Raw genomic sequence first — 18,588 nt, 5'->3', positions numbered from 1 at the left:
GGAATAGCTGCCACCAAATCGGGGCCAGAAGAGTCCAAAGCCCAGGTTTCAGTGATGAACACCCAAGCGGGCGTTCTTATCGATACAAAGTCACTAAAGGCTATGTTGTTTTTCACCAGGGATCTTACATTAATGAGGAAACCACTTTCATTCTTGGAACTAGAGATAGAAGGCGCATATATAGGAGAGGGAAGCTTAGGGGAATCAACTGTCGAGGACTTGCAATGGCTAGCAAAGCAGCCGCAGCAAGGGGAGTCTCGCAAAACCTCAGGAGGACAGGTAAAATGACACGATAGCCGAGGAGGTTTATAGGCGCATAAGTACTGATAGGAGTATTTAAAAATTATGTGAGCAGCCGAACCAGGTCCGCTTACCTTCCCGAGAGTCCCGTCCATTAGCCTGTCCTTAGCGCGGACGGGCGCAGACGGGCTGGACTCTGGTGTGACTACGGCGGTACTACGGCACAAACACTGCGCGCAAACCCTGTGCGCTTGAAGGGCTGCGTTAAATGCAGGTCTAGCCAGTCCTGATGACAGCTAGCCAGCCACCAAAGATGGTGCTGCCAGGCGTCCACTTGTACCCCCAAGATGGCCGCTACAGTTAGAAAATGAAGCTGGGGACCCACCAAAAGCGGTGAGGATGCCGATTATGGTGCGTGAATGAGGGCGAATTAATTAAAATCAAGGGAAAAGTGCAATACTGATTTTTAAATTAATAGACAAAACAGGTATTTTTAAAAGCGCTTCGCAAGAACCTAAAGCGCGCTACCAGTCGCGAGGGTTATCTTCTCTAATGAGCCCGCCAATTCTGCCCGCCTTAAATGCAGGTCTAGCCAGTCCTGATGACAGCTAGCCCGCCAACAAAGATGGCGCCGCCAGGGGTCCACTTGTACCCCCAAGACGGCGCTACAGTTAGAAAATTAAGCTGGGGACCCGCCCAAAAGCGGTGAGGATGCCGATTATGGTGCGTGAATGAAGGCGAATTAATTAAAATCGAGGGAAAAGTGCAATACAGATTTTTAAATTAATAGACAAAACAGGTATTTTTAAAAGCGCTTCGCAAGAACCTAAAGCGCGCTACTAGTCGCGAGGGTTATCTGTGTCTTAGTGTAACTTCATACACCCTTTTTTATATGCAAAAAGACAAAACTGTTGGTGTAGCCGATGTCTCAATATACATTTTTGATCCACTACTCACTACTCACTCATATCCCACATGTATTATTGAAATTAGTCATTTATTTTATGCTCAACAATCATTCAGTTCGCCATTGTTACTGGCCATGCATTAACAAGCTACACGTCACTTCTGCAGTTAATATAGTGAGGTGTTATACAGTATTTATTAAACTAATTGGTGCACATATCCTGTAAACTATTGCTTTGCAGTGTAGCCGTGGCATGCGTGGAAGCAGGATGTCATTGTGCACAGTCAGATGATGGCAGAGGTCGAGCCCAGTTATTGTCTAGTTCCAGAAAAAGATTCCCTTAAATGGATTGGTTCCTCCTGTACATGTGCTAGATGCCCAACCTATAATGGCCGGCGTTCGGTGTATGCAATTAGAGGTAACAAACCTGTTGACAACCCATATCCTGTGTCTACACTATAACAGTAATTTCAGCATCCTTTATTCTAAACATTCAAGTAACATGTTACTGCCGCTGCGTCCATATTTATTGTCATGCTTCTAGCAGAAAATCAGTGTGGCAGGTGGTTTGTTGAAGAATGTCGAGGAGAAAACAAATCGGCTAGCACAGCGGTGAGGAACATCATGGCGATGCGACAACCCTTAAGGCTGAATGTTTGAAACAAATGTCCTAAACCCCTTGTACTGGGGCTCAGTGAGGAGGTTTAGGGTTATGGTGTACTAGAGTGTGATTGCGACACTAAAGTTGGTGGGTGTGGCTGTAGGTAGTCTCCCTGCTGATTTTACAGAGGGCTTGCCGGCCTACTGAGCCTGGGACCAAATTAGACTGGAAATGTTCCCTTTCCTTATAAACTGAAGACCTGTGAAGCCACCTTTCTTGTTCATGGCTGTTACCAAGCACCAATGTGATGCCTTGGCAGTGTGGCTCAAGCAGTGGTTTCACTCCCACGCGACATCTCCCTTATTTTTTAGCCTGGTCCAGAATGAGGTGAACAGAGAACGCAACTGCCCAGTATTGATGCATTCGACCATTAGTAATGTCAGCAATGTGATGATTTTATGCTTTGATGCTGGTTGAAAACACCAAGAGGAACAACTATAACACCAAACAATCAACTCTTTAGAAAAAGTACACCCAACGTCATTTAATGAAAACATCATTTTCAATGTAATTAGTTGCTTTAAAATGTTGTCATTTTTCATATTTCTATGTATGATTATTTTTGCTGTTTTTGTAAAGTGTGCATGCAGTCAGGAGGCAATTCGGGCGCTGATAAAACAAGACTTGATCACATACGTGGTCGCCATATGTTTATGATAATGTCTATTTAGTCAGGGTCAAAGTGGGGGAAGAAATTAGGCCTGGGCACAAACATAAAAGTGCCCTACACTTTTGAACTGGGTAGTAAAAAAAATCAATACATGGTCCATATTTGTCACTCGAGCAACCTGGGGGCATATTATCAAGAAAGGCGATCAAATTATCGCCAGGAAACTGCCGCTAAAGTGGCTATAATGGCCTTGATAATATGCCCTTGAGAATTCCCATAGCAGCCCAGGTTAACACCAGAACCTGGGCTGCTATGGGAATTCAAAGGACATATTATCAAGGACATTATCACCGCTTTAGCTGCAGTTTCCTGCCGCTAAAGCAGCGATAATTTTATCGCCTTTCTTGATAATATGCTCCTCAGTATTTTTTATGACGTTGTCTGGGTGGTATCTGAAGTTCAGGCAACCAAATGTAGTTAGGCTTGCTGTGGGCAGGGTGTGTAGTAATATTCGAGAAAAGCGTTTGTGAAACTCACTACGGGGCATATTATCAACGGCCAGCGATAATTAGCGATAGAAATATTATCGCTGGCTATCGCTGAATATTATCGCCAAGATAACTTTATATTTACAACGCATATCGCTATGGAGATAATATTTCAGCGATAGCTGTGTTTTCAAAGGAACATATCTGGTTTTCCAGCGATGTTCCATTAAAAACAGTGATAGCATAATCCATCTCCCATTAAAAGAATGCCTTAGTCAGGAATTTAACAGAGGTTAAATTCCTGAGTTAAGGCTGCGGTAGCTCAATTTTTTTTATCGCTGCACCTCCTTGTTAATGTGACGAAGCTGCCTTCACGATATTAACATGTGTTGTTTTCACAGCCACGCCTTCTTTGCATCTCATTAGCGATGCGAGGCGAGGTTGTGAAAAAACGGGCTCTACATCAAGGAAACACGCGCTAGCTGTCCTTGATGATATTCGATATAATTATCGCTGCTTTTCGCAGAGAAACGGACGCTAAAGCGGCAATAATTATATCGCCAGCCCTTGCTAATATGCCCCTATGTTCTTTCCTTTTCAAAGAGAAAAAAACATTAACCCATCCCTGCTATTCTTTCCACAAAGTGCGATTGTCAATCCACTCTGCATGCACGGAAATAACGGCATCCACAGCCCACACACACACTGCTGCTTGTTACTGTTGGCTAGTCTTTTATATAAATATGTTAAGACTTGCCCGCACAGAACCACATAACTAGCCCACCAGTCCACAGAACTGACCCACATTCAACCACAAAGCCATCCCCCACACTCACCTGTCAGACCGGCCGACATGGCAATGGCAGAATACCCTATCGGCCAATCCAACCCTGCATTTAATCATTTGGCATATATATACTTTTGTCATTGTTTTATAATATAAATGCCTGCCTTACTCTTTAAATGTAGATTCTTTTATATCCAAAATTATTAACTGCTTCCTTTCACTGACAAGTAGATGTACATGTATGAGTGGTTGAGATGTATAGATACATTCACTGCATACATATATTCACATTCATATATCGTATATATATATATCTCTTTGGTTGTGCTTAGCTTTGACTAAAATTGTTTAGTCCCTTTAAAGTGAGGGATATGACTGGTTTATGACATCACTTCCTGTGACATCACTTTGTGTGAAACCACTGCACATAGCCTAATCAACTTAATCCCCTTTTATTTTTTTAAGGGTGTATGTCCTGGCCATGGTGATATTTCTGTCAATAATCTAACTAACAACTGGACCTGGACCAAGGTGGTAAATTGTTAATTGCTAAAGCAGATTTGAAATTTTCAGCACCATAAAGGGACAGGGGAGGTGGGATATTCTCTTCCTCCCCTGCCACACTCCCAGCTCCTTTTTCTGATAAATAAGGAAAGATGTATATTTGTAAATTGCATCTAGTCTAGTTTGGCGAAATACAATACATTTAAGCAAAGCCATTCTTAAAATAGGTAAGTGCTGCTGCCCCCGTAGCCTTCCTTTTTACAAACGACAGAGAGTAAAGTAACAACAAATATTACATTTTTCAAAACAAGTGTCAACACTGACCTTTGCTCAATAATACAGATACAACAGAAATAGCAGCAAAGGAGAGACGGAATCAATATCCTCATTTCCATGCATTTCCCTTGCATATAGAACCGCATTTTTGGAGGGTCACCTGGAATCAACCAGGAGCCACCCAGAGGCCTAGCTATCAACGGTGCAGCAGAAGCAGTGGCACCGGGCCAGACATCTGACTTATTTTACTACCAATTCAGCATGCAGGGTGGCCATTTCCTACCTTTCACTCGCGCCCCTTTGCTTCGCCACCAGAACTAGAACTATACCTTTGCACTCTCACGTGTCTCCAGAGTGCTCTGAAGCAGTCATTAGCAGCATGATAGTGCTAGATTTATCGCCTAAACAATTGAACAGTTTTCTGTCGCTGTAGGAGCACCCCAGCTTTGCATGCTTTTTAGGTTGAGCCTGGGCAGCACAGGTGCTGCTCTGCGAGGCAGGCTGTTTTGAGGTTAGGCTTCGAAGCTCCATTTTACTCCCATCTTTTCGATTGGCTCCTGTTAATGTCCTTGCAAAATCATTGGGTTTAATTTCTAGGGTTTAATTAGTTTCCCGACATCGCAGTACGCCGCACGCTTTTAGTAATGTATTTATTTCAATTACAGCGCGGTCCGCTTTAACTATAGTGTCCGTTTATTTGATTATTTAATTTACGGCACGGGCCACTTTCACATTAGCCGCCGAGCTTATTTATTTATTTATTTAATTAACAGTGCGTGCCGCTTTCCCTTTAAGTGCCGTGCTACAGAACCTTTTTATTTTCATTAATTTTTTTAAGAACTCTATTCTCGATGTATCAGGAGCTGTATTTTGTGTGGTCAGGTTATTATGTCCAGAAGGATTTGTCATGTGAATGCCACCAGCGGCATTCACAAAGCCAAGCTTCAGCTGACGTGCCACCAGAATCCTGCTTCTTAATGTTTTTCAACATAGAGAAGGAAGCGGAGGCAGCTCAGTTAATGGAATATGCAAGAGTCCCTCCCCGCAGGGAATGGAGGGGGGGGGGGGGGGGTAATGAGAAATGTTCAATGGAAAAACGCACATAATTACTATGAACGTCTTTGGCTTTTTGTCTTATGTATCTAAACATTTCAGCTTTTTCTGTGGCCAAAAATGTCTTAACTGAGAAATGATTTGTAGTTCAGTCTGCATCTTTGTTGTACCACTGGAGTGTGGTGCTACAGGTTGAGTAAATTGTGTAAAACGAAACATGCATTTACATGTTTGTATACGTTTTAAAAGGGTAAAGCTCTGACATTTCAGCAAGGGAGTTCAAAAGGTAAGGGCACGTCACTGACGACCTGAGCACTTTATGCCAGTTCTGAACCATTCCTGCTCACCTAATTGGATGTGTAGCAGGAACTGTCGCCCCTTTCTACGGAAGGAACCCGGTGGCCGGCTATTGTTAGCCGACTTGATAGAGTAATCCTGTGGTTGAGGGACTGTCCACTGAGGAAGCCGCATAAAGTGTCTGTTCCTGGCGCTATAACAGCCAGCCTAAACCCTCACCTTTGGACCAATCTCTCTTTTCTAGGAGCATCATCGAATAGCCAACAAGGCTATTTTTATGTAAAATTTATTTCATTATAGGGGTCGAGAAGTTAGTCTTGTACGTTATTTGGGTTATTCTATTTACATTAATTATCTGGCTTTATTCTATTCCCGTTAAACCACTTCACATTTAAGTGACTGGACATTGATATGCGTTTGCTGACTGAATTTCACTGTGTTACTATTCATTGCCGCCCAGTGTTTCACATGGAAAATAGAACTGCTGGTACTTCCTGTCCCAGAGTACCTGTTTGCTATTGAAAACTGCCTGTCCTTCACTTTTCAAGTTAAAGAAGAGCCATTAATTATCTGCCCATTTAAAGCACTGGTGGTGCCTACACGTCATCCACAAAGGGAGAAGAGGTGTAGTTGGTCGGAACACATTTATACATTTAGGCACCAGCAGTCTAAGTTTAGATCTGAAGTCTAAAGTTAGACCAACAGTCTAACTTTACTACTTTTCGGTATTCAGAAAGCTAAGTTACTAATAGTAACTTTACTGCTAGTAAAGTTACTATTAGTAAAGTTACTAGTAGTAATTTACCTATGTGAATACCAAAATGTAGTAAAGGCAGACATTTGGTCTTAGTTAGACTTCAGGTGTAAAATTAGACATCAGGTCTAAAGTTCGATGTTTGTTGTAAACTTAGCAGGTGTAAAGTTAGACTTCAGGTCTAAAGTGAGTCTTTTGGTCTTATTTTACCTTTATGAATCAGGCCCATATTAGGCAAATACCTTGCACCCCAGCACTTCTGATCACTATTTGAGGTCAGAAACAACTGTAATCAACAGATTCCTGTTCTACAACCATCCTCTCCTAGAACAGTGCTGCTAAGTATTACACATCACCTGTTAAACTAATGCATTGTAGTGATTCCCCCACATCACCACAAAGACCGGAGATCCTTACAAAATATTTGACACTTGGCAGGGCTGCACCGCTCGTTATATATGAAGCTGAGCGAGCCATGTTGTGTGGTTTCTGCACCATGCTGCTGCAAAGTGGGGCAGGTTCATTCCCTTAAATCGCTTCACTGGTTGCTAGTAGGGCTGAATGGAATGTTTAATTCCGTCTGTGGAATTTGGCGATTCCGCATAAACTTTTGTAACATGGAGTTCCGGCTAAATTCCGCCAATCGCACGTGGCTGAATCTTTGCCAGTGAGGCTGTAAAATGCGAGCACCAGTGAGATTTGGTGTCCGCTAATGCCATTTGGTAACAGGGACGGTCAGAGGGCTGCTTCTCGAGCAGATTTGCTGCCGCTTGGGCAGAATTTCTACTCGAGTGTCGGCAAAATCAACTTGAATGACCAGGCACTCTTGCGAAATGCATGGTGCACTTCACATTGATTTTTTAAACTTGCTCGCACTACTGGCATGTTGAGCAGTGCGACATGCATGTTTTCCGCCCATTGGCACAACTCTGCAGTTTTTATGTAACTCCACAGAGGTTGTTGCTTGATTGATAATAATTAATTATGCAGCTTTGCTGACTGAGGGTCAGTCCTCATTGGACTGTTTGCTGTTGCACTGGAAACTGTGGTGCCTAGTTTGGTCTCTCTTGCTCCTGGCTATTATATCAGTTCCCCTCATAGCCAGCGCTGCCAACTCAGCATCATCTGAGAAAGGGTCTGAATCTATGAAGGAAGAAGGCCCTAGAGAGAGAATGGAGCAGTCCAATGAGAGTCCCAAAGGGCAACTGCCACTGTTGACCTCACCCTGGGCCACCACAAAGAATTAAAGTCCCTTAAATGTAAGAACATTCATTCCTAACATAACTGTTTACGCAGGCAACAGTATAGCGGTTCATCTGCCACAGCACTACTACCTGGTGTGAACTGCCACACTGGCATTGCACGTACAATTGACACTGAGGTCTGGCCACTGTCAGAGCACTGTGAGTCACTGTGCAGCACCGAACCCCTAAGTCACATTTCTTTGTGGTCAATGCCAGTAGAGTGAGTCAACAGTAGTTCCTCACAGAGAGTGAAAAGTCATTGAGGAGTAGGGAAAGATGACAGGCTTAGATTGGATCAAACACAATTGGTGCATGGAAAAGGGAAATGGTGCAGATTTGTGAACATTGCACATTGGAATTTGTTAAACCTATAGTTTTATAAATACCTGCGTTAAGGCTTAGTTATAGCTCTGCACTTCTTCCTGCATGGGATGATTAATCATCCTTACTGTCTAGGGTCATTGAGCATACATCACTACAGGAGGCAATCTATAGTTGCTACTGTGTGAGGTCAAATTGATGGTTGTGCTATGTGGGGCCACTGATGCTCATTGCACCCTAAGACCATTGCTGCTCAATACAACCTCTGTCTGTTGATGCTTGTTGCAGCTTGGAGACATTACTGGCTGTGAACATTGATGCATGTACTGAATGCTGCGATCAATGCCTGTACTTTGTGGGGCAACTAGTGCTCTTTCTCAGGGTAATTAAAGCTCATCGTTAGAGCCATTGACTCATGTACTGTATGGGACCATTAATGGCTGTATGTTAAAATGTAAAGGTTGACTATATCTACCTAAAAAAACATTGCATCAACTATATCACCTACTATCTACTACTACATCATCAAGGTAAATATATATATAGGTAAGAAAAAGTTTAATAGTCTCAACCCCACATATATTGACCTCCATGAAATAGTGCAATATTTTTGTCATGCAGTATATCACATGCAATACTGTGCCCCAATGATGCTTCTTACTAGTTGATGCATGTACTGTGTGCGGCCATTCATGGTAATTATAGCCTGGAGCCACTGATGCTTTTATTGTCTGTCAATGCCCATGTATGAGGCCATTGACAAACATCACTGGCTGGGACTATTAATGTATAATATTGTCTTTGTCCATTGATGCGCATACTTACTAAGTCAAATGAGATCTGAGTAATCTGATTACTTTGATGCCTGGGCCATTAGTGCATATTGCTATCAGTGAAAACTGACACCTATTTCTTACTGGGAACATGAATGATTCCCATGTTCTGTCTATTCCAAATAATATTCAGTTCTGCCTTCAGCTATTTATGCAAATACCGCCTAGGAACTTCCATGCACATACGTTTGAGGGTCATCGACTCATGTTCCATAGGGAGCCTCTGATGCATACAACATGTGCAGCCACTAATGCATATAGTATGTGCTGTTCATCCACATACTGGTAGCGGCTAATAATGTATTTTATAAAGCCACTATTGCTCGTATTGCCTCAAGGAGGATGTTATTCCTGTTGGGGGATTGCACATTGAATTTGGACTCCATCATGTATTATCCATGTAGATGCAGTTTTGGTAATGTGCTTATTTCAGCGCAGTATTGGTGCTATTTTATTAACTGTACCACAGTCACTGATATTACTTTTTGTGATGTCATTGAAATCGAACTTCATTCGATGTGAATCTTTGTGATACACCAGTTATGCAAATTACTACTCACTGTAAAAAAATTGTAAAGCTGAAAGCTTAGGAATTCTGTTTTAAGTCACAAAAACAGAAGGTCGGCTTGGACCTGGCATGAAACAACTTAGAAATCTCAGGGCATCCATGTTTAGTGTGAGCAGTTATTTTCTTGTTTTCTCCGTATGACTTCTGGTACATTTACTTTTACACAGAATATTAGGCACCGCAATTGAAAGGATAAAAAAATCGAGATTTCTTCATTTAATTATATTTTTCTTCTAGTGTGTCACCCGAGTGCTTAAAATGAGGCATGAAAATGTCAAGAAGAGGCAGACTTCTAGCATTAAAATAGTGCAGAAAATCTGACAGCTATATCAACCGCTCTGCGGGGCATATTACCAACGAGTAGCGATATTTATCGCTAACTAGGCTTAGCAACGATTTTATTTTCGCTAAGCATCGCCGGAAATTATCGCTGAGATAACGTGCTATTAGCAACGTTTATCTCCAAAGCGATAATTTTTCCGGCGATAGCATGAATATTGCTGAGAATACAGCGATATTCACGCATTAGCGGCGAAATGCTCTTAGCCATGTTATCCACCTCCCATTGGATAACATGGCTAAGAACTGGTCTGAGCAAGCGTTCGTTTTTGGCGATAGCGGTAATTTTTCCATCGCTAACCCTGCCTTGCTAATAGGCGATAGCAACGTTAGCGACTGCTTTCAGTCGGTAACAGGTTGGGTACGCCCACTTTGCATGTCATTAGCGATAAATATCGCTGACATGCAAAGCGGGCCCCAAACTGCTCGCTATCGCCTAAAAGCTGTCGCTAACATCAGTTAGCGACAGCTTGCTAATATAGCGATAGAATTATCACCCCCCTTGGTAATATGCCCCTTCATTATTCCCATACTAAATTTTACACCAAACATTAAACGGAGAAAGAGAGAGAGGGAAAGAGAAAGAGTAAACCTCCTGGCCCTTGTTAGCTTGTGTCAGAGTGAATCAGCCTATTTATGAGAGGGTATTAATGTAACTACGGGGCATATTACCAAGCAATAGCGATAATTATCGCTATTGCTTGGTTAGCGGGAAAAAAATATCGCCGCGCACCGAGGATTTTTACCGCTGAGATACCTTGATATTATCAAGATTTATCTCAAAAGCGGTAAAAATCCTGCGAAATGCATGAATATCGCTGAAAAATCAGCGATATTCATGCATTATCGTGACAATGCTCTTAGCCATGTTATCCACCTTCCATTGGATAACATGGCTAAGAACTGCTTTTAGCAGGCGTTAGCTTTTGGAGATATTCGCGCTTAGCGCGAATGTTTCCAAAAGTTGGTAATAGGAGTTAGAGATGTTAGCGATTGTTTTCAGTCGCTAACATCTTGGCACGCCCACTTTGCATGTCATTAGCGATAATTACCGCTGACATGCAAAGTGGGCCCCTAAATGCCCGCTATCGCCTACAAGCTGTCGCTAACTGGTGTTAGCGACAGCTTGGTAATAGGGCGATAAAATTATCGCCGCATTAGCGGGAAAAAGTCCCGCTAATGCGGCGATAATGCCCTTGGTAATATGCCCCTACGTCCATGAGTCGAGCCCAATCTTGGCGCGATGATCACAAACTTCACCAATGCATTCTGACTCCTTGTGTCGACCCTGCAAGCAATATAAAGCCCCTTTCGCTAATTCAGGGCAGCAGGTACAATGCATCGCTGGTGCCTGGCTCATGTGGTGTTTTTGCTTTCCTCCATTACAGGTATCCGCCCTCAAGTAGTAAATGGCCCGATGCAACCACGGCCCCTGGTAGCGCTGCTAGATGGGCGGGATTGTACTGTGGAGATGCCCCTTCTGAAGGACCTGGCCACGGTGGCGTTTTGTGATGCCCAGTCCACACAAGAGATCCATGAGAAGGTTTGTATCAGCCTCAGATGTCACCTTTTTACTGCGGTGCATGTGTGACTAAAGAAGGAGCAACATACATGAACTCATTTTGCCTGGAAGACATTAGGATTGTTACTTCCAGTCTCACACATGTGCCACATCATTGTTTCTTGTGGCATATGATCTATAGGTAGCTTTTACTCAATGCAACAATCTGCTCTTTTGTGTTTTACCTGTTGGCAGTGGTGTTTTGTATAAGACCCGGTAGTGTCTCTTAATGAGATCTTGTTGCTCCCCTCTGTTCGAGACCGACTGGTGGGCCTCTTGGATAGGTTGAAGGCCCTTTCTGCATGAGATCCGTTGGCAAATATTTTTCTAAAAGACCTGCCAAGTAGATCTTTTTGTCTATGACTTGTTGGCAGTACTTTTTGTATGTGAGCTTACTTTCAATGTAATGCGGTAAAAGCAGTTTTCGTAGATGATGTGACAGGGGGTGTTTGTGTGTGGCCTCAGGGCAGCACTCGTTGCATGTGAGCTAACTTCTATTTTTGTATGAGAGCCGACAGCAGATCTTTATGTATGTAACTTCCCAGAAACTACATTAGCACTTGATTTGTTGGCATCTTTCTTTGTATGAGTTTGATCAGCAGCTCTGTAGGTCCGCACACTCCACAGTGGCTGCTTCTGTATGCGAATTGTCAGCAGTTTAGACCTGAGAGCAGTCAGATCTTTTTCTTTGTGGCTTTTAGCACTTCTTTTTGCAAGCTGATTTTCTAGTAGCTTGTATTGTTTGCCCTCTGTTGGAGCTCTCGCTATTTCTGATCTTCTGGCAGGTCTTTTCCTTCTTTGCAAACTACCTACAGCTCTTTTGTATGAAACCGTTTGCCTCTCTTTTTATATGTGACTTGTTGGAGGGCCCCACAGCTCCTAAAGCGACCCTCACCCTTCCAGCCTCCTGGGCAAAAGGCCAATGCCCGATACAGCCATTCCCGCCTTAGGTAGGCCTATTTTTTTACATGCTATGTTATCAGCGCTTTCTGTTTGTAAACTACCAGCAGCTTACATTCCAAATGGATGCTCAGCAGCTCTTATCACTTGTGAGCGTTTCTGTATGTCACTTCTCAACAGCTCAATTTGCTTTTGACCTTTTTGTATCAAACCTGCTGGCAGACATTTTTCTACTTTACTTGACAACATCTGTTTTTGCAAATGACTTGACTGCAGCTCTTTTTTAAATGAGATTTGTGTGAGAGACAAGTTGGCAGCATATGTTGTAAATGAACTCACGGGTCGCCTTGAAGGTCTCGCCTAGGCAGCGCTTGCGCTGTCTTTGCGATACATACTGTATTCAGGATACGGGCTTTTAAAGCTCCGCCCATTTTCAAGGACTGCCTCTGTTACATGTGTTGTTACTCAGAGCTTGTGAGCACTATTTCTTTCTTTAAGCTGGAGCACTCGAGACCAGAGCTCATGGTTTACAGAGCTCTGTTGTGAACAGGGCTGTAAATCTTGCTCTTATCTTGCCACATTGCTATGCATTCAAAGACCGGGTCTGTTTTGGCTGCAGCTGCATTCTCCTCCCTCCTGCTTTTGAAATGCACGGCCTGGTGTCACGGTCTCTGCCTTCTTATTGTTGCTGCTGCCACTGTCTCAGAGCTCAACAAGTATTTGCAAATCCATAGGTCTTGCATTTGTGAGAGCTTGAGCTAATAGCATTGTAAATGACAATGCCTTTTATTTATGTGTTTTGAAAACCTGCAAACGGTTCGTAAACACGCTCTTTGTACTCATACAGGCACATGCATCAACCATTTTTGCGAGCGCAAACGGTGCGATTCGTAAAAAATCTGCCATTTGCGCCCGCAAAAAGGGCCTCTGCAATGCATCAACCTGTCAGCCTCTCGCAATTTAAGAAATCACAAATTATTGAGATTTCTTAAATTGCAATTGCATTTAAGAAATTGCAAATTGTGATTCCTTAAATGCAATGCATGATGGAATCGCAAATTGCGATTTTGTTAATAGGGGGTGCAAATTACCTCCAATTTGTAATTGATGGTAATTTGCAAAAACCTTGAAAAATGCACTAGAGTGCATTTTTTTAAGTTGTAGGTTACACACACACACATGCCCTTGGGACATGTGTGGGCGCAACATGCATGCACAGATCAATTTCAGGGATGCAACAGGGTGTCCTTTTGACACCCTTGCACCCTTGAAATTGCATGCACAATTTGCAACTACCTATTGGTACTCGCAAATTGCGCATGCAATCTCACACTCATTCCTATGGGCCTGTAGGCCCATATGACTGAATGGGAAGGCATTCCTTAATTGCGACTCGCAATTTGCGATTCGCAATTAAGGAATGCTTGGGAATCGCTAATTTCATAGCGATTCCTACATGCATAGGCTTTTGCAGTTCATTAATTGCGATTCCTTAATAATCGCAATTAAGGAATCGCAAAAGACTAGATTGATGCATGTACCCAATGTTGTTGCTTACGAGGATCAAGGCTGGCAGTAACTGCAAGAGTCTGTGGCACTCTTGCTACGCCAGTGATTGAGACGATGGACTCCACGCAGGTCCGGGGCCGTCACATTGCCAAACACTCCTCGACAATCCATGCCCCCCACACACTGCACGAAGGACGGGTTAGTGTCACATCCCCAAACTGATCGCTCCTTCTCACCATTGGTCCAGCACAGAGCACTCAACATGAGGAGATGCCTTTCTGACAAGTGAATAGCTCTGGCTATTCCTAGACTTGGCAACATTTGCCTCTCAGCCAGCAGCCCTAACAGGAATGACTGGACCCCCTTCCATCCCCAGCTACCCTGAGGCCCTGGCCACTCATGCAGCACTGACATGAGGGGTCATTGAAGCCGAGCTGATGAACTGTGCCTAGAAGCAATCTAAATGTGCAGGAAGTTTGCACTGATGCTGACAGTCTTAACCTAGCATTTGGAAAGCAATAGGTCTTGCCTTTGTGGGAGTTTGAGCTATTGGCATTGTAAATGACAAAGCCTTTTATTCATTGTGTATTAAAAATCTGCAAGCGATGCGTAAACACACACTATGGGCCACATGCATCAAGCATTTTACCGGTCGCCTGTTTGCAACCAGTAAAATGCTATTTGCGATGTATTAAGCCCAAAGACATTCGCAAAACAGGTAATCACAATGTTTGCCATTACCTATTTTGCGATTGCAGTTAGGGAATCGCAAATTGCGATTCCGTAATTGTGATGCATTATGCATTCGCAAATTGCGTTTTCGCAATTTGGAATCACAAATTACCATCAACTTCAAGTTGATGGTATGGTGCATACACATGCCCTTAGTGCATGTGTGTGCACAACATGTGCATACTTACCTTTGTTGGGGGAGCATCAGGGATGTCTTTTGGCACCCTTGCACCCTTGAAATTGCATGCGCAATTTGCGATTACTTATTTGGTAATCGAAAATGTCAAATGCTGTCTAAGTCTTTCCTATGGGCCTCTAGGCCCATTGGAATGAATGGAAAGGCATTCCTTAATTGCAAATCACAACTTGCGATTAGCAATTGAGGAATGTGTAGGAATCGCTAATATTTTAGCGAAAGCTACAAGCATAAGGAATTGTGATTCCTTAATAGCCATTCCTTAAGAATCGCTATTAAGGAATCGCTATTCCTTAGCTTGATGCACGTGGCCCTATAACCTTATAGTCTTTGCTTGCGAGAAGCAAGGCTGGCAGTAAAAGAGGCGCAGTTACTGCCAGCCGTGCTTCTCATAAGCAACAACTATAAGTACAAAGGGCATGTTTACGCACTACTTGCAGGTGCTCAAAACACATAGATAAAAGTGTTGTTATTTACAATGCCAGTAGCTCAATTTTTCATAAATGAGAGACCTATCGCATTGCAAATGCGTGTTAAAGTAACCTGTGAGAAGCTGTTTTGGAATGTGACTTTTCAGCAGCTCTTGGGAGTGGTGTGGCTCACTGGTTAGAGGCGGCAGACCCGAAAGCAGAGGTCGGCCCGGTACCACGGTTCGATTCCCAACGCGGCAGGGTCTTGGGCCATGGTCAGCGGACTCGATAATTCTCGCCTCGGTGCCTACTCCAACCATGGGTCCCACTCAGCAACTCTGGGCAATAGCTTGCTTAATCTCTACTAACGGCCCCATCAGCGCTGGGGATGCTTGTCTTCACCCTGGAGATGCTCAGGGGTGACCATCTCACAGGGAAAGCCAGGATGGGTTCCCCAGCGGTATACAGCGCCGGGACGCCCCTTTGCTGGGGCAGCTGTGCGCTTTACAAGTATACCACACATTTAACATTTATTTACTTTCTGAAACCTCATGAAATGCAGCACAGCAACCACATTTTCTGCACTGTGCTGCATTGTGTATGAGGGAGAGAGCCGAAATGTGCTATATCTAATAAGATATGGCACTGTTTCTCCATAGTGCAAGGGTGTGTGCGTGATGTCTAGCATAGGTTTTGCATTGGGAGGGTATCCTTTCTATTTAAAAAAACATTCTATGCCTAGATAAACTTTAAAACTTTTCCAACTTTGGATCTACACACCCCTGACCTAAAGTAATGCAGACCGGCAGAGCGCACAGCTTTGCATTACTTTCAGGCAACTTTCCAGTGCAAAACATGTTTTTCTCTGGAAAGTAAATTCAAAATAAACATTTTGCACTGGTTTGTTCCACTACAAAATGTTTGTAAACCTGCCCCTTGGTATCTGCCTCTTGTCAAAAATGCTCATTATATTTAACGTTCTAGCAGTTATGCTCTCTCAGAGAACTGCCAGCTTCTCTATTTGCATGTGAACTGTTCATACTTCTTCAGTCCCTGAATGAGACATGAGGATGCCTCTAAGGGGCCAGTACAGACTGTGAGAGGCCATGTAGTAGGATTTCCACTATCCAGATGCGAGTTTGAGGGCTTCAACAGCCGTTCTGAAGAAACTTTGTGTAAGAAATGTTTTAATTTTCTTTAGAAGAGAGAGCTGCTGCCAGACCACTTTTGTTTTTTATATAGTAATTTTTTCCTTTGAGAGTGAAGTTGGTGTCCAAGGTGTATCTAAGTGACTTAGCATTCAGTGGAAATTGGCATTCAGAACCGTCAATGTTCATGTAAGTGAGCCAGGTTTGTACTATATCTTGTTGTTCTTGGCAAATAACAGGAATTCCGTCTTGGTTAGATTAAGCTTCATGTAGGCACTGGACATCCAGGTCTGGATGATGTGCAAACAGTGTGGCATTGTATGTGTGAAGCAGAGGAGAATTTCAAGTAGACTTGTATACCGTCAGGACATTGGTGAATCTTGATGCTGGTATCTGTGAGTAGAACATCAACCGGCTCCATGTACATTTTGAAGATGCCAGGTGGCAGTATGAAACCCTGGGGACTCCACAGGCGTCTGTCTTCTTAAAATGCCCATGTCAACAAAGTAGTATCAGTTAGAAAGACAGAAGGAGATCCAGTTAAGGACATTGTGAGTGAAACCCATTCGAGGCTCCAGAGTGCATATCAAGGAACAATGGTAGACAGTGACGAAGGCAGCTGAGAAGTCCAGCAGTATCAGGAATTTGAGGTCCATGCTGCACCGCAATCTGAAGCCATACTGGTAGACATGCAGAAGATGGTGATCTTGGGGTTGAACATAGACTGCTTTCTCAATGATCTTGCTGGTGAACAATAGTAACAAAGTCCTTTTTCTGCCTGGGAGGCTTGTAGTTGAGATGGAATGTAGTAGACTCAGCTGCAGAGAGTAGGAAATATCATGTCAGCAACTCCGCAGAGTTAAGTGTTACTTGCTTTCCTAGGGTGCGGAACCTGAAGGACGTATGGATGACAACTAGGCCTCCTCCTTTCTTATGTGCGCGGTCCTCTTGATGGATGCTGTAGTCTTTAGGAAAAGGAAAAAGGGACATCTAGGTTGTGCGAAGATGTGGGGGAGGACCATGTTTCTGTGATGAAGAGGGTATCAAGTTTGTGATAGGTGATAAGTTAGGCAATATCTGCTGCATGGAGTACTGCAGAACGAGTGGTAATGAGCATTAGTTCGAATATGTGTTCTGTAGCTTGAGAGGGTCTGGTAGTTAGAGGAATTTGTAAGAGGGTGAGTCTGGGAGTTGCGTAAATGCTATGTAAGTGTCTTGGTCATCTAGATCTGGGCGTGACTGCATGGATTGGCAGTATGGGTGATTTTTTTTCAACCATATTTTATTGACATTTTGCGTTTACAGTGACATTTTGCATCAAATCACAATTCTTCAGAACACACTTACTTGTATTGATATTATAATGCTTTGTGTTTCGTGAGGTGGATAGTCGAATGTTTTCTCACTATTAAAATATTTCTACGGAGAAGTGCTAAATTTAACTGGGGGGGAAAGAAAACTGGGGGGGTGCTCATGGGATTTTGGGTATGAACGTTGGATGAGGACTTAGGGAGGCATGTGTCTCCGCGAACGGTGGTTCCATAAGTTGCCAGGGGTGGAGAGAGGGGATCTTTGGCCAGTCTATTCCTGGGGGTCCGGCTTAATCCTAAGGCATAGAACCTGGCACCAGTACCTGGGGACTTTAACTGTGCTCTACAGGAGGTCTAGCATCTGTGTACGCGGCCTGTAACTGCATGTCTTGTGGTGTGTAAGGGACTCCCTCCGGATCGTCGTGGGTTGGTAATTGTTTAAATTGGTTCAGCAGGATAGCCAATTCCAGTGATATAGGGTGTTTGCTTGTCCCCATCGCCTCTTCTTCTCGTAACGTTTCTTCCTCCGCCAGTGCCCATTTATGTACCGCCCCCACCCAAGCTGCAAGCGGGGGGTCTGTAGGGGACCGCCAGTGCATGGTTATGTTCCGTTTGGCTAGTAAGATGGCCAGTGAGACAAATCGAAGGGGGACTTTGTGCGGTTTCCTCCTCTGAAAGATACCCAATGCACAGGCTTCCCATGTATTCAGGTATGAAAGCCCGGTGAGGTCTTTGAGTGTCGTATGAATGTGTCACGAGTATGGTTGCAAGGTGGGACAGTTCCAGAATATGTTGTGGAATTCCGCCGCTTGCGATTGGGATCTGGGGCATAAGAACTGGGTGTCAGGGTAAAAACGTTGGAGACGTGCAGGTGTCAAGTACGCCCTGTGTAGGATATAGAACTGTATATTTTTAAACAGTGCGTTTCGAGACACCTTCT

General features: G+C 43.6%; 1 protein-coding gene across 2 annotated transcripts in view; it reads left to right on the top strand.

Moving 5' to 3' along the window:
* CTBP2 (C-terminal binding protein 2) overlaps positions 1-18,588 on the top strand; it is a 161,682-nt gene that overhangs the window by 54,088 nt on the left and 89,006 nt on the right. For both annotated transcript variants that reach the window (XM_086923007.1, XM_086923009.1), the window contains exon 2: positions 11,271-11,425. In XM_086923007.1, coding sequence (XP_086779133.1) covers positions 11,271-11,425 — 155 coding nt within the window. The remainder of the gene's footprint in view (positions 1-11,270; positions 11,426-18,588) is intronic.

Source organism: Lissotriton vulgaris, chromosome 5 (assembly GCF_964263255.1).
Source record: "Lissotriton vulgaris chromosome 5, aLisVul1.2, whole genome shotgun sequence".
NCBI classification, from domain to species: domain Eukaryota; kingdom Metazoa; phylum Chordata; class Amphibia; order Caudata; family Salamandridae; genus Lissotriton; species Lissotriton vulgaris.
The sequence above is the reverse complement of the archived record's forward strand: the minus strand, read 5'-3'. Positions and strand labels throughout refer to the sequence as shown.